This window comes from Columba livia, chromosome 10, assembly GCF_036013475.1.
Source record: "Columba livia isolate bColLiv1 breed racing homer chromosome 10, bColLiv1.pat.W.v2, whole genome shotgun sequence".
In the NCBI taxonomy this organism is placed as follows: domain Eukaryota; kingdom Metazoa; phylum Chordata; class Aves; order Columbiformes; family Columbidae; genus Columba; species Columba livia.
Window position 1 is genome coordinate 20409510 of NC_088611.1, and position 14600 is coordinate 20424109.

At 43.5% G+C, this 14600-nt stretch overlaps 1 protein-coding gene across 2 annotated transcripts in view; it reads left to right on the forward strand.

The window, feature by feature from the left end:
* The first annotated feature begins 881 nt into the window (after positions 1-881).
* EEFSEC (eukaryotic elongation factor, selenocysteine-tRNA specific) overlaps positions 882-14600 on the forward strand; it is a 103567-nt gene continuing 89848 nt past the window's right edge. The window contains exon 1 of one of the 2 annotated variants that reach the window (XM_065075681.1): positions 882-1201. In XM_065075681.1, the coding sequence (XP_064931753.1) occupies positions 925-1201 (277 nt within the window). In that variant the 5' untranslated portion in view covers positions 882-924. Of the gene's footprint in view, positions 1202-1233; positions 1405-14600 lie in introns of those variants that run through there. The other variant, XM_065075680.1, reaches the window with a different exon arrangement.

Genomic DNA, 14600 nt, shown 5'->3' on the forward strand with positions numbered 1-14600 from the left:
GCTGTTACATGTGTGGCCATCAAAGTAAACGGCTTTAATTGTCTTTTAGATGAGGCTGGGCAGAGGCAGCGTGTGGGTAGAAGAGGAAACCTGCTGAGAGGTGAGTCTGTGCTGTTTGTCAGGGGTTGGTGTGGCTGCTGCCAGGAGCTGTGAATTCAGCCAGTCTTTTGCTTTTCTGTGTTATTCTTTAGAGTATATGTTGTTAATCCTAGAATGGTTTGTGTTGAAGGGGCCTTTGCATCTTATCCTGTGCCCCCCCTGCCATGAGCAGGGACATCTTCACCAGCTCAGGTTGCTCAGAGCCCCGTCCAGCCTGGCCTGGGATGTCTCCAGGGATGGTTCATCCACCACCTCTCTGGCCAACCTGGGCCAGGCTCTCACCACCCTCAGGGCCAACAATTTCTTCCTCATGTCCAGCCTGAATCTCCCTCCTTTAGTTTAAAACCATCACCCCTCGTCCTGTCACAAAAGACTCTGCTCAAAAGTCTGTCCCCATCTTTCTTATCGGCCCCTTTTTAAGCACTGAAAGGTGCAATAAGGTCTCCCCAGAGCTTCTCTTCTCCAGCTGAACACCCCAGTTCTCTCAGCCTGTCCTCCCAGCAGAGCTGTTCCAGCCTCGGATCATTTCTGTGGCTCCCCGGCCCCTCTCCAGCAGCTCCGTGTCTGTGCTGAGGACCCAGAGCTGGGCTCCTAATGCAGATTTTAGCGGCTTTCACTTCATGCCTGTGGAGGTGGCAGCTCGCACTGTGTGTCAGAGCCGCTCCGCACACGGGGTGCCCGCGTTTCTCTTCCACTCCGCGTTCCTCCCGCCTGGAACCGGGGCAGGGCCGGGTTTCCCGGCGCTGAGGCGGCGGAACGGCGGCGCCGGGGTCCGCGTTGCCGCAGGGGCGCTGTGGGGCCGGACCGGCGGGTGCAGCTGCCGCCATGGCCGCCGAGCCCCGCGTCCTCAACGTGAACGTGGGTGTCCTGGGCCACATCGACAGCGGGAAGACGGCGCTGGCACGGGCGCTCAGCACCACCGGCTCCACCGCCGCCTTCGACCGAGCGCCGCAGAGCCGGGCGCGGGGAATCACCCTGGACTTGGGCTTCTCCTGCCTGCGCACCGCGCTGCCGCCGCAGCTGGGCCCGGGGCCCGGGGAGCTGCAGCTGACGCTGGTGGACTGCCCGGGGCACGCCTCCCTCATCCGCACCATCATCGGCGGTAAGGGGGGCGGCCCGCCCCGCGGCCGGGAGGCTTTTGCCGGGTGCAGCCGGGTTTCTCGGGGCCGCCCCGGTGCTTCGGAGCGCCCCACGGCCCGGTTTGCGGTGTGAGGGGAGCGGGGGCTCCGGGGCGAGGCCGGGCCCGGGGTGGCGGGTTTTCCACGGGCGACACTTGTTCGGAGCTGCAGCTCAAATAAAATACCGGTACTCGTAAAAATAGCACTTTGTAAATGTGACTTCTGCAGGTGCTCTTCGGGCAGTCAGACCTGCTGTTTCCTCACACTTAAAATTAGGTTTTTGTGTGTGTGTGTGTGGTATTTAAGGGCAACATTAATTTCTGCTTTGTCGCTTCTAAAGCTGTCAGAGTTTGATGTTCTCCGTGTCTGAGGCCGTGGTGTGTTTGTTCATGCTTGTGCTGTGTTCTTGGAGTTACTGGGAATTGCTAACATTATAATCTCGTGTTTAGAAGTGATTTTGTGGATTTTGCTAACTTTCCATTTTAGTCTTTGGAGGTGATATTGGAAATTTAATCTAGTTTGTATTAGAGCTCGTTTTAAATTAGCTCGCCTTGTTCTGTGAGAAATAACACCCTCCCCCCCGTTCAGTCTCTTGCAGAAAGTGTTAGGAGGTGGTTGGTGCTTGATGAGGAATGTGATGGAGCTGCAGCTGTTAAAGTGGTTACAGGTTGAGAAACTGCAGCTACAGGGACCTCAGAAAATGAAGTTTCTGTGCCTTTCCTGTGCTGGCATCGCTTCAGTGGCCGCTCGGCGCTGGGTTTGTGATGCGGTAGATGCTCCTTCTCAGCCAGCCTGAGGTTCAGAGCAAGTTACTTTTAGTGATGTATGTGTTAATCCCCTTTTGAACAGGTGTTTTTGTTTGCAAATGGTGTTAGCAGTAACTGCGTTGTATTTGTATTTCTTTTTGGCAGGATTTGCTTTCTTGCTTTCACCTGCAGCACAGTGCTCCATACCATTAATGTATAGGCTGTAGCTGCGAGGGAGGAGTTGCTGTGTGCTGAGTTTCAGAAACATGTAGTCTTTTCTACTTTACAATCAGCTGTCATTCTTAAATAACCGTGAGCACCTCATTGCTAAAGAACAAAGTTTATTTTGGCAAATGGTGATTTTTCTTGGATATACTGAAGAGCAACTTGTATCTGCCAGAAACAACTAATCTGAGTGGGGTAAAGTTTCTCATTAAGACGACGTGGGGAAAACCTGGAAAAATAGCTTTTATAATCTCTTTAACACTTATCTGGGGTGATTGTTTAATACATAGATTTCTTGTAGCTTCCTGTCGGTTTTATGAAGGATTTCAAAGCGTTTAGTCTCAGTTGTCCACGTTCAGGTTTCCTTAAGGAGAGGCCGTGCTGAAGAGGTGGAGAATGGACTGGGCTCGATGGCGTGATGGAGTTTTCTTCCCTTCAGAAATGGTTATTCACAGGTAGCCATTCAGACACACAAGCACGTCAAACTATCTCAGTTCCAGTTATACCAGATTATGTATTTTATTGAAAATGTTCATTGTGACTTACTGCAGTTCTGTGTATTAAGAAAGGGCTGTAGAGGAAATGCAGTGTTGTATTAATACTTAGTTTGAAAAGTTAGAAATTTCATAGCATACATGGATCTTGATAGTAGATGCTCTTTTTTTTTATCAACCAGGTTTAAAAGGTGGAACCTTAACGATAAAATTGATCGGTACCTGTGGGGTTATTGAAGTGTTCACGGTTTTTGCATGATTTGGTGAAGCTCAGACTGAGGTGTAGCATATCTTGTGTAACAGGATACGTCCTTCAGTGTTTAGGTGCCAGTATTTCAGTGTTGCTGACTTTCCCAGCTCTTCAGAAATGGAAAACCAGGCCTTCCAGATAGTGATACTTTAAATATTCAGATTGTTTTCATCTGCTTCCTAATAATGAATGTTGATGGTTCACCATTCCAAGCATTTTCTTTGCAATCAGGAACGCTACAACTTTTTTTGATGGAAACTGTGATTTCCCTGTTAATACAGATTTTATGTATGTAAGGTTTTAAAATGTGTGCGCGAAACGCTTTATCTTGTGTTTATTCTGCACCTCAGATTTCTCACGCCTCTTTACAATACCGCTCTTCTGAAATTAAGCCCTGCGGTAGCTGTGGATGTGAGTTAACCCACAGTAAAACTGGAGATGGGGGGGCTGTAGGAAAGGGAGCGGGACAGGAGGAATCGGAGGGTGGGGTGACAACAGGGGGCTCTGAAGTGGTGTTCTTGGATGTGTTGGTCCTGCGCGTGGAGTTTTTTTAAATCAATGGTGACCCAGGCTGTCTCCTGGTCCAGCTGCATCCTCTGTGTCATCCTCTCTGTGCTCCCACAGTGCTCTGAAGTTTAATTTCTTTGCTGTATAAAGCTGATAAATCTGCTTACAGATTAAGTTATACTATTTCCCATTCTTTAACATATTTCTGTGTCTAGCTAATTCTTGGACTGGATTTTTTCATGGCTGAATCTAGTATTATGTTTTTGTCGTGCGATGCCGGGTAGTGCTTGACCTCGTAAATACTTCTCAGTCATTCACAAAATGCTTATTTAGGGACGGTACCTTAGGATCGAATGAATGCAGAATACTTGAGGAGTAACCAAATGGATGGAAGATGGAAGTCGTATTTCATTCTGTGTGGCTACATGTTTCTTGCAAAGCATGTCCTTGAAAACAAAACATAGCGAGTGTTAAATCAAAAGTGTTGGCTTTGTGTGGTGTTTTTTATTATTTTATTTTTAACCTGCATGCTGGGAATTGAAAAATGTTGCGGACAGTTCCACCCAAGGTGCTTGCTTGAAGTTTTACTGGAAGGTGTGATAGTCAGGGTTGGAATGGAATAAATGGCAGGCACTTAGTACATTGTGACTTTCCCTTGTATTAAACCATGCTGGTTTATTCACCAGTAGACCTTTGTATGTCTCGTGTGGCAGGAAGGTATTTAGTTGTTGTGGATAGCTGTGTGGCTTGGCCTACATAATGTATTTCTTTTTGTATTATTCTTTTGGACAGCAAGAACAAAACTCTATTTTACAATAATTTCAGGACTCCTGTGCTTTAGCAGGATCCTATCTATGATGTGTTAAGCAGTGCAACAAATACTATATTGTAGCTGCTCGTAGCTGACTTGCTAAACAGAGAAAACAAACCCGGATAACTGAATTTTGAGCGTCAATTCTTTAACTTGTCACAAGCAGTAAAAAGCACCCACATCAGCCTTAAGCTCGCTTTCTGCGCTGAAGGATTGACCGCAAAATGTGATGCTGTTGCTTTTATCATCACTGTTTGCTCCTATTGCTATAAAGATTGAGAGCGGTATTTGTTAAATTTCACACCACGATGGGGTAGTTTCTCTTACAGTCCTGTAGGGCGTTTTATTTTAAGCTTCTGTTCTTTTGTTGAATTTCGTCGCTCTGATCTTTCACGAGGCCGACGTTAATGTCAAAGTAAAATAGGAGTTGCCTTGCTGTTTGTTTGTGGCAGACCTGTGTGTTTTCCAATGCACTGGGCAGCGAGGGATGCCTGCGGAGAGGTGGTGTGAGTTAATCTGCCAGGAGAAATTCAATCCCCGTATTTCATTTTAAGACCACTTTGCGTAGCGAAGTAGTTTAACCAGTAGCAGATCTTTTTTGCCTCGCTGATGGCCAATTTCATGCCCTATGAAGGGTCAGCGCGCTAATGCAGGAGAACATGATTTACCTCATCCTGGCTTCCCCCCGCCCACTGTGCAGAGATATACCACAGGGTTTATTTTAGGTGAGCTCTTGTCAGACGCCCTTTATCTGTTGGATTTTTGAGATGGGTCCTCAAAAGAACTTCTCAAAAAGAAAGTTGTCTTTTTTTTATTATCTTTTTTCTTCCCCCTTATGAAGTTCAAAGGACAGAGTCGCCTTGTAGGGTTTTAATTGGAAAGCTGCTGCTTGACCCTGGTTGTCTAAACCTGGGGCAGGGGGGGAAATTCTGATAAACTTGTAGTTTTGTAATCCTTGTGCCTGTCTGAACCTTCGACCTTTGTACTTTATAACTAGAGCTTCATTGTCATCGTTTGTCCCCGCAGTTTCTTTCAAAGCAAAGGGCCTTGCCGGTGTCTGGTTCCACTTTGCCGCTGTGTTCTCTTAAGGAAGGGTATTAATTCATACCTGATATGGTGGAGGGGCCAAGACTTTTGAACTTGCACAAGGGCTTGGGGAGGGGGAAATGAGCGTAGCAAAAGCTTGTCTTGCTGATGCAAATGAGTACAATGAAAACAGTCTTGGGAGATCAAGTGGAATGTGGTCTTTGTGTCAGCATTCAAATTCAGTCAGCGCGGGTTTATTTGTAAGATTATCGTAACACAAAAGAAACGTGTATTTTTGTCAGAGTTTGGTTGCTTTGCTGCATTTGTCGTGAGCTCTTTAAGAGGATTTGTAAAGTCAGGGTTAGAGATACCCTTCCCTCAGTGTCAGCTTTTGCTTGTTGACACATTGTGAAGATGTGACAGTTCTTGTGTTTTTCCATTCCAGGTGAGTGTCCAAGTAGTTCTATAGTTGTAGAAGTGTGTATGTCTGGATGATGTAAGTTGAGAGCGCATGTTGAAGGGAAACCTGTTCTCTGGAGGAAAGAGCTTTGTGTTGTGACCATTCTGGTCAGAGAGATCACTGGAGAGTCTGGAGGACTTTGGCTGCCAGCTTGAAGTGAGAATAACATAATAAACCTTGTGCTGGTGGGGAAAAAAGATATTAAAATACAACTCCTGTATAATGTAATTCATGTTCATGAGCCTTTATGTGGTGGCTGATGTTGTGGAAGTTCTCATAGAATGGTTTGGGTTGAAGGGACCTTCCCAGCTCCCCCAGTGCCCCCCCTGCCATGAGCAGGGACATCTTCACCAGCTCAGGTTGCTCAGAGCCCCGTCCAGCCTGGCCTGGGATGTCTCCAGGGATGGTTCATCCACCACCTCTCAAGAGAGTTCAACCAGCACTAATGTTTTCTAAACCCTGTTAGACTCATTGAGTTCATGGTGCTTTTACATTGCTGACGTTGCTTTATCTAAGAATTGTAAATAAATAAACTTTATTTCTGTAAATGAAAAAACTTTGACCTGAAATTCAAACAGTGTCTTTTTAATTCACTTTAATGTGACTGGTGCCTGATGCCTCTCTGACAAATTAAAGGAGTATTTTAACTGACGTTTTAAAATAACGCACTCCTTTAGTTACGGAGCTCTGCGTAAAGAAAAGGCAGCTGGTGTAGAGCTATCGCCGCTCTAAACTGGGCGTCCCAGCCCCGCAGTGCAGCAGAGGGCAGTGTTTGATCGCTGTGGGACCTGGGGCTGGGGACACGGGGGGACAGGTCGGGGATGGAGTGGCCTTCCAGGAACAGAAACGGCATTAAGTAGAGGGCTCGGAACACAACTGCAGCTTAGTTTTCCCGTTCCTAAAGAAAATATCCTCCGTGTTTTAAGGAAGGGTGGTCTTATTTCATCTGTAATTTGTATAGTGGTTTTTATACGTTAAGCCATAAAAATGTATGTGGTGTTGTCTTACGCATCACATGAAATACACATAACATGCGCAACGGAACAACCGAAGTTGCCTGGGAGTGCTGTGACTCCATCCGTGTAGACAAGGCTATAGTTTTTATTTCATTTTTTTTATTTTACATTTATGGAAAGCTGATCTAGTTTAACCTGCAAAGCAAGTGGAGATGTGGGAACCATGAAATTCAGTATATGGGGTTATTTCTTTCACCATTTCTCCAGGTCACTTATTAACTGAGCAGAAGCAAGGCAGTTCTACTGAAGCTGGTTTGAATCACATCTGTGTTATACAGAGTTTGTTGGGTGGGATTAAGAGTAGCATGAAACTCGGTTCTGTGTGTGTACCAGGGCACTTTAAACAGGGGTCTTTGTGTGGAATTTTATCTGTCACGACTTTAGTGGTTCTATCTTTCTGTTTACTGTGCATTACATCTAATTTCGTTGTGTATTAATGTCTTTTGAGTGAAGTGACAGCAAGATTAGATTTTCATTCTATGCCTTCCTCTCCTCTTTTGACTTGGAGCTGCTTTCCCTATTAAAGTTACACAGGTTCAATAATCTCCGGAACTATTTATCAAGTCTTCAGTGATATTAGAGAGCGAAGCAGGAAGATTCTTCCTTTCCTTTGGTGGGGTGAAAAGTTTAAAAGGAGTAAAAGAGCCATCAGCTTCTGATTTCAAAAGTTACAGCGAGTAGTCACATTTTCTTCTTGTTAGAATCTTGTTAGAAATGTGCTGTTTCCTGTTAAAAACACAAAACTGTGCATATCTTGTTCTGAAGATGCGATTTATAATTGAATTCTCATTCTTAAATGTAGCTTGCAAACAGGGGGGGCTTTATTGAAGCTTGTTTGAATGTTAAATTGTCTCATGTTAGTACAGGAGAATTTTTCTGCAAAGCTTTTGGGTGGTTGTGTGTGTACTTGTTCGTATATCATAAAATGGTGCTAATTCACGCTTGGTTATTTGACACACAAACTTGACAACTTCTCTGGAAAACATAATACCCGCGCGCTGTAATGGTGTGAAGCCTGTTTGATCCTTCTTCCTATTGATTTTAAACCAGGATTTCTTTGTTCCATCATCCTGTGCGTGAGTATTGATCAAATAACCACATGCCCTTTCATTTTGCATTTGCTTCATGTTTCTCGTTGCTTGAAATGATTTTGTAAGCTGTTTGGGAGAGTGGTCAAGCTTTATTAATCCATTTTTAGATATATTTAAATATCAGCTAATGTAGTGAAGTCATAAATACCTGCATAAAACCTAGAACAACTTGTTTATAGTTGACGTACCCATTGTCAAAATAAATGTAAAGCACATTTTTCAAAGCAGTATTTTTACTGGGGATGGATACGTTTGATTGCTAAATGGTCCAATTGAGCAATTGAGTGGTCTACTAATCAGGTACCTGCTTAATAAGGTTCTACTGTATCTGTTCTACAGCTTGATTTAGAAGTTGTCTTCAATTTGTAGGTGCTAGATATAAGTTGAATGATATGCTGCTTATGTACAGAACCCAATTTTAATAGCTAGTTTGGCTTGATGGAGACATGAACTTACCTTCCTTAATGCTTCTTTTTTGGGGGGGTGCTAGAAGTAGTAATATATACTCTTGGATGACTGTTGTCAAGTACTGTTTATCAAAACCCGTGGAAAAACAAAAATGCAGATGGAAAATCCGGGTTGTAACTGTAAAGCAGACGCTGACAGTTCTTTTAGTGAAGTGGGCAAAGCAAACCCCTATGTTGTCGTCGTTAATGTCTATTAAGCGGAATAACAAGTTGTTTCTCAGTGCGGCAGGTGGTTGTTTTCCGCCCGGGACCCCTGATGTTGGCTTAGGCTGAAGAGTGAGGACAGATGTTCTGTGGGTTAATTTCCAGCTGGATTCCTGATTAGTTTGTGTCCTGTGGTCACAGCTCATAACGGAGCAGAACTGAGCGGGAGCTTCAGCAAAGAGACTCGAGCAGCCCGTCCGAGAGCTGCGATTGCAAAGATCCCGTGCGTTCTGTGAGAAAACATTCTCTGTGCCATCTGGAAAATCCAGATTAAATAGTTCTGAAGTGCTTCCTTTAAGCTGTTTGCTTCCAAAAGGCATTGCAGGCTAAATAAATACCAATAATTCTTATTTCCCATCTCCTCATCAGTTATTCTACCAAAATGTTCTTGCACGGCGTATTGAAGTGGACATGAAGTGGTTACTGTTGGCTTCCAATTTGAATTATGATCTCTGTTGCAAACTTAAGCTGATTAATTGTGCATTAGATTGTAATTATCAGCATTGCCAGTACTAGGGGTGGCTGTGACCAGACAAACAAATATATATATGCGTTGAATGTAACAGCAGAACGAGTTGGTGAATAGTGAAAGAAAAGGAGATGGAATAGAGGGCAAAATGAATGAATTGGATTCAGGAGCATCGTGGGGGTAAAGGATGACAAGGGGGTAAAAATCAGTTTGAATTTTGAGATTGACAGGAGAAGTTACCCTGTTCCAGAGAACAGATGATTCGTTTGGGCTTATGGTTTTGTTTAAGAACTTATTTGCTTTCACTTCACGCCATATAAGGATTTTGAACGTTGTTTTGTCCGCTGCAGATCTGCTGTTTCTGCGGCGCCAGCAAAGTGCATTTAATCCGACTCACTGTGGCACTTTCTTGCCTTCTGTGTCAAAGTTTTCCTTTGTTTCGTGTCTTATTTGGGATGTATGATATGGTTGGTACATCAGAGCAGCTGGGGCTCTCAGATCTCAGGGGCTCTTCATAATTGTGGAATTTCTGCCTCAATTTTTTCAGCAAAGTTTCATTTTTTTTCCCCATAGATGTATCGTAGAGCAAGTGAGCATATTTTAGACATAATTCCTGTATAAGTAAAATTTGAAATGGTTTTTGAGAACCTGTTGGGTAAGGAAAAGCTGTAGAGATGTTAGAGAATCATTGATAGAACTATCCCATTAATAAAACCAAGATAGGGAAAGGGGAATGTATTTTTGTCGTAGGTGTTTCTTTGCGCTGAAATCTACTTTTCCCCCATTAAAGACTTCCCTTGCAGCATTATTGCTTTGGAGAAGCGAGTTTCCAAAGCATTCAAAAACTGCATTTCGGAGAAAGAAACAAAATTATTGGTGTTTTCTTTTTAGGCTCAAGAAGAGGGGGAGGGAAAATGGTTTCCTTGTATTTGGCTGTGGGGTGGGGTGGAAGACAAAGCTCAGTCTCTCTTGCTGACTAATGTCATCATCGAGGCATTTTTTGCTCTTTCTCCCACAGAGCAATTTTGTCTCCATCGAGACCCCCCCCCAGCCATTGGCAAGACCGGGGCCTGAGATTAAATCTCATGCTTGGGTGAAATTCTAATGACTGTAATTGTTTCCTCTTTTAAAGTCTGTGGTCCCTCCATCAAAGAGCGGGGCGGAAATTACGCGTTTGTGTTGTAAAAAGGGAGGTCGCGATTACCTGAACCTGTGGTTGGCTTTGGGAAGATGCCGTGTCGTGTTCTGGCAGTGGTTTTATCTGTGCTGATGGCCTAGTGTGTGAAATGATTTAAAGTGTGGCTTAGAATATGTGTGTGTGTGTATGTGTGTGTGTGTGTATGTGTGTGTGTGTGTATGTGTGTGTGTGTGTGTGTATGTGTGTGTGTGTGTGTGTGTGTGTGTGTGTGTATGTGTGTGTGTGTGTGTGTGTATATGTGTGTGTGTGTGTGTGTATATGTGTGTGTGTGTGTGTATGTGTGTGTGTGTGTGTGTGTATATGTGTGTGTGTGTGTGTATATGTGTGTGTGTGTGTGTGTATATGTGTGTGTGTGTGTGTATGTGTGTGTGTGTGTGTGTATATGTGTGTGTGTGTGTGTATATGTGTGTGTGTGTGTGTGTATATGTGTGTGTGTGTGTATATGTGTGTGTGTGTGTGTGTGTGTGTGTGTATGTGTGTGTGTATGTGTGTGTGTGTGTGTATATGTGTGTGTGTGTGTGTGTGTATATGTGTGTGTGTGTGTGTGTATATGTGTGTGTGTGTGTGTGTATATGTGTGTGTGTGTGTGTGTATATGTGTGTGTGTGTGTGTGTATATGTGTGTGTGTGTGTGTGTGTGTGTGTGTATATATATATGTTAATTGTAGCATGTCCCAGTCCTTTTTGGGACATGCCAGGGTCACTGTCCCCGCTCTGTTTCTGAAATATCCTTTAAAGACATCAGAGCTAACCAAGACGCATTTAATCTGAAAGGAAAATGCTTCTAAGTCGTGCTTATTTTTGCATCTAGGATGCATGTATAGACTAAAACTCTAAACCATTGTCATTCTTAAGAGCTCTCAGCATCTCGGAGTCTTGCCGGATCTCAGTATGATGACGTGTGTTCAGTTTGGAGTATTGAAAAGTGCAGCAAACAAATAATCCCAAATGTCACCAGTGCCGGTCACTGAAGGGACACGTGGAAACTGTGGCCTCTGTCTGGCAATATTATACCTTCAAATAATGTGATAGTGTCTTATTTTAAAAATTCCTTAAAGCCTGAAAAGCAAGTTTTTACCCCAAAATTATAAATGTAAATAATAAAAATATCTGAAGTAATTTTTGATGGTGCTTATCCTTGCGTGTGATGCTAACAGCATTGCTGAACAGAGGACGCCAGTCGGGCATCCCTAAGAAGGTTGTTTAAGGGCAATACTTTTGTTGTTTCAATTTGCTCGCAGTGTGATGTATTTTCACCATGTGGTAGGGACCACCACGTGTATTTTTCTCCCGTTATTTCAAGTGCTGGGATGATTGTGGGGATGTTGACCCGTGTGTCTGGCATTGAGCTCTCTCTGGGGGTTGTGATATCCAGGAATAGCAGCTTTTTCTGTCCAAAATTGCTGTTTAACTGAAGTCTATGTGTGGGGGGGAAGATTCACTCGTCTGGTGCTGTATAGTGAAGCCAGGGACAATATTGAAAAAGTCTATTAGGTTAAACTGAGCTGTAACAAACTTTGCATGGTGAAAATACTCTTTTGGTTGAGGGAAGGAAAGAGTTTTGAACTGAAGCTAAATTATTATTAAAAGAAAAACAAATCCAGTGGCTGAAAGTGCAGTTTTTACAGCGAGTTGGTCTCCAGATGTGTGTTGATGATTGAGCCGTGTTCACCGACAAACCGTGTGTGGGTGTTGTTTCATTCTGTGTCCCTAAATGTGTTTTCTTTTCTGTTTTGAAGCTTTGTTGACTGTATGAAATAGTTGATTATTGTAGTAATAGCCGGCACTGCTTTGGTGGGGTTTAATGTTTTCTTTGTTGTAATTTAAAGCCAAACAAATGAAATGCAAAGATAAATTTAACTTTTTAAATGCAAGCCCCTCTGTCCATTTCTTTACTCAGCCTGCAGCGAGAAGGTTATTTTGGTTGCCGTACTGGTTTCTTTTCCCTTTTTAAGGGTCTTTATTTTTGTCCCATTAAGAAAAGGGTAAACTGGAAAAACCATCAAGTTTATGGGATTTTCTTGTGTGTATTTTTCATATAATTAAGTCAATCCTGGGTAAAACCAGAATTGACTAATATGAAATTTAAATTAGTTTATACATACTGTTTTAAACCTTTTTGCAGTAACTTATGGGCTCGTATAAGATCAGTTGGAACAAAATAGTTAAAAGATTGTTTGAGGTTAAGCTGCCTAATATTTATTTTAGCATCATATGATATTTCGGCAGCATTTTTGCTTTGTATTGGACCACTAACAACTTCATAGCGTCTCACGTTAAACCGTATTTATTCTTATTATTGGACACTGAAAAATTTTGAGACGCCAGGATGGAATGATGCAAACGCACCCATTTTGGGATGCTGTTCCATTTGGAAGCTGTTGTGCTGTGAAAATTGGTGCTTTTGCCCCACTTTAAGTTCCCCTTTGTGAATGAGCAATGTGTTTGTGTTAAGAGGATGCTAAAGGGGGGTCTGGTGTCCCCTTAACAAAATGAAGTTAGAAGCCCAGCAGAGCACAGAGGCGCTAAAAGCAGCCAAAACAACCTATCAAGCTAGTTTTCCAAAATTCAATATATTCTGGAAAATATGGTTTGGTAAGCGATAACGATCGCTGTGAAATATTTCAAATGCCCAAGTTGTAATCTCTGTTAGCTCTGGGCAACAGAAAACTGGAGCTTTAACCACTGTGTTCTTTCTTGGTGATTTCAGCGTTTCGTTAAGCAGTGATTAGTACTCTTCAATTAAGCGTTCGTTTATCTTGGTGATGCATTTACAGTTAGAGATAGCGTTGGTTTGCTGAGTTTGGCTGATCCTTAGCAATCTTTTTCCCTTGCTATGTAAGAACGTGCAAGAAAGCAGCACGGAGGGCTTTGTAGTTTCAGTATTGTTTTTAATGATAATCTTAATTGTTTGGGGGGGTGTGTGGGTTTTATAATTATATACTTATTTTTTTAATTTAGGAAGGTGGAAAGTGTGAGTCGTGTGTTTCCCACCCCCGTCCATGGGGAACTTTTAGACATTCTGTTCTGAGTTCCCTCCCCGGGTTCAGGCCGGGGGTGGTTGAAGGTTCAGGGCAATAAGCAGCGGAACAGGCTCATCTCAGAGCCTGCGCTTAATGTATTTTTCTCTACTTTCAGAACCCAGGATTTCCACAAATGAATTAAAAGCTCTTTCTGTTTCTTATAGGGGTGGAGGGAGAAGTAAAAGAGGAGGGACGACGTGGTGGGAAATGTGGCTGAAGAGTAATTTCTTAATACTTGTACGTTGCCCTTTCCTGTAGGAATGAGAGGGAGGAGAAAAGAGTTGTCGGACTGTTAAAAGCTGCAGTTTTTTGTTTTCTTTCAGAACTGGATGAAATTTGGGTGGGCACTGGTGGGCTGGGAGAGGGCGGTTTGTGATGGGGGTCGGGTTGCTGATAACCCGCCTTTGCTTCACTTCTGTGTCGTGGGTTTTGTTTAAGATGACGCGTTCAGTTTGCGTCCAGATTGACCAGCAGAGAAACTGGAGTTGTAGCTTATTAAGGGCACAGAAGTGGGTTCCCTGCCTGCCCAGTGCTGCTGTGGAGAGAATAGGTTGTTGCTGCCATTTCTTTGTGCTGAAAACTTCGAAGCTTTCATTTTGCTGGTAAAACTGATGCGTGTTGAGATGTTGTGATTTAATTTTCCTTGGGCCAACAGAATCTTTGAGAGAAGCAAATCTTCTCATTGGACACTTAACTCTTATTTTTGTGAGTTACAGAGGGCGTTATGTGTGTTTATAACATGGTGACTACAAATTAACAACATTTTAAAAGAATTTTTTTCCCGTTGTGGTCTTTCAGGTCTCCCCTCACCTCCAATGTGTATCTTGCTTAACAGGACACTCCCGAGGCAAAAATTGTAAAGTGGGTGCTGGTATTACTTTATTAAGGGAGAAAAAAATTAAATACCCATTTATGTGAATTTTTTTAAATTTCCATGTAGAGCAGTCTTTAGATATTTCACACAGAATCACAGATTCCCAGAATGTCCGGGGTTGGAAGGGACCTGGGAAGCTCATCCAGTGCAATCCCCCCATGGAGCAGGAACACCCAGATGAGGTTACACAGGAAGGTGTCCAGGCGGGTTGGAATGTCTGCAGAGAAGGAGACTCCACAACCTCCCTGGGCAGCCTGGGCCAGGCTCTGCCACCCTCACCCCCAACAAGTTTCTTCTCAAATTTAAGTGGAACCTCTTGTGTTCCAGCTTGAACCCATTACCCCTTGTTCTATCATTGGTTGTCACCCAGAAGAGCCTGGCTCCATCCTCCTGACACTCACCCTTTCCATATTTGTAAGCATTAATAAGGTCACCCCTCAGTCTCCTCTTGTCCAGCTCCAGAGCCCCAGCTCCCTCAGCCTTTCCTCACACGGGAGATGCTCCACTCCCTCCAGCATCTTGG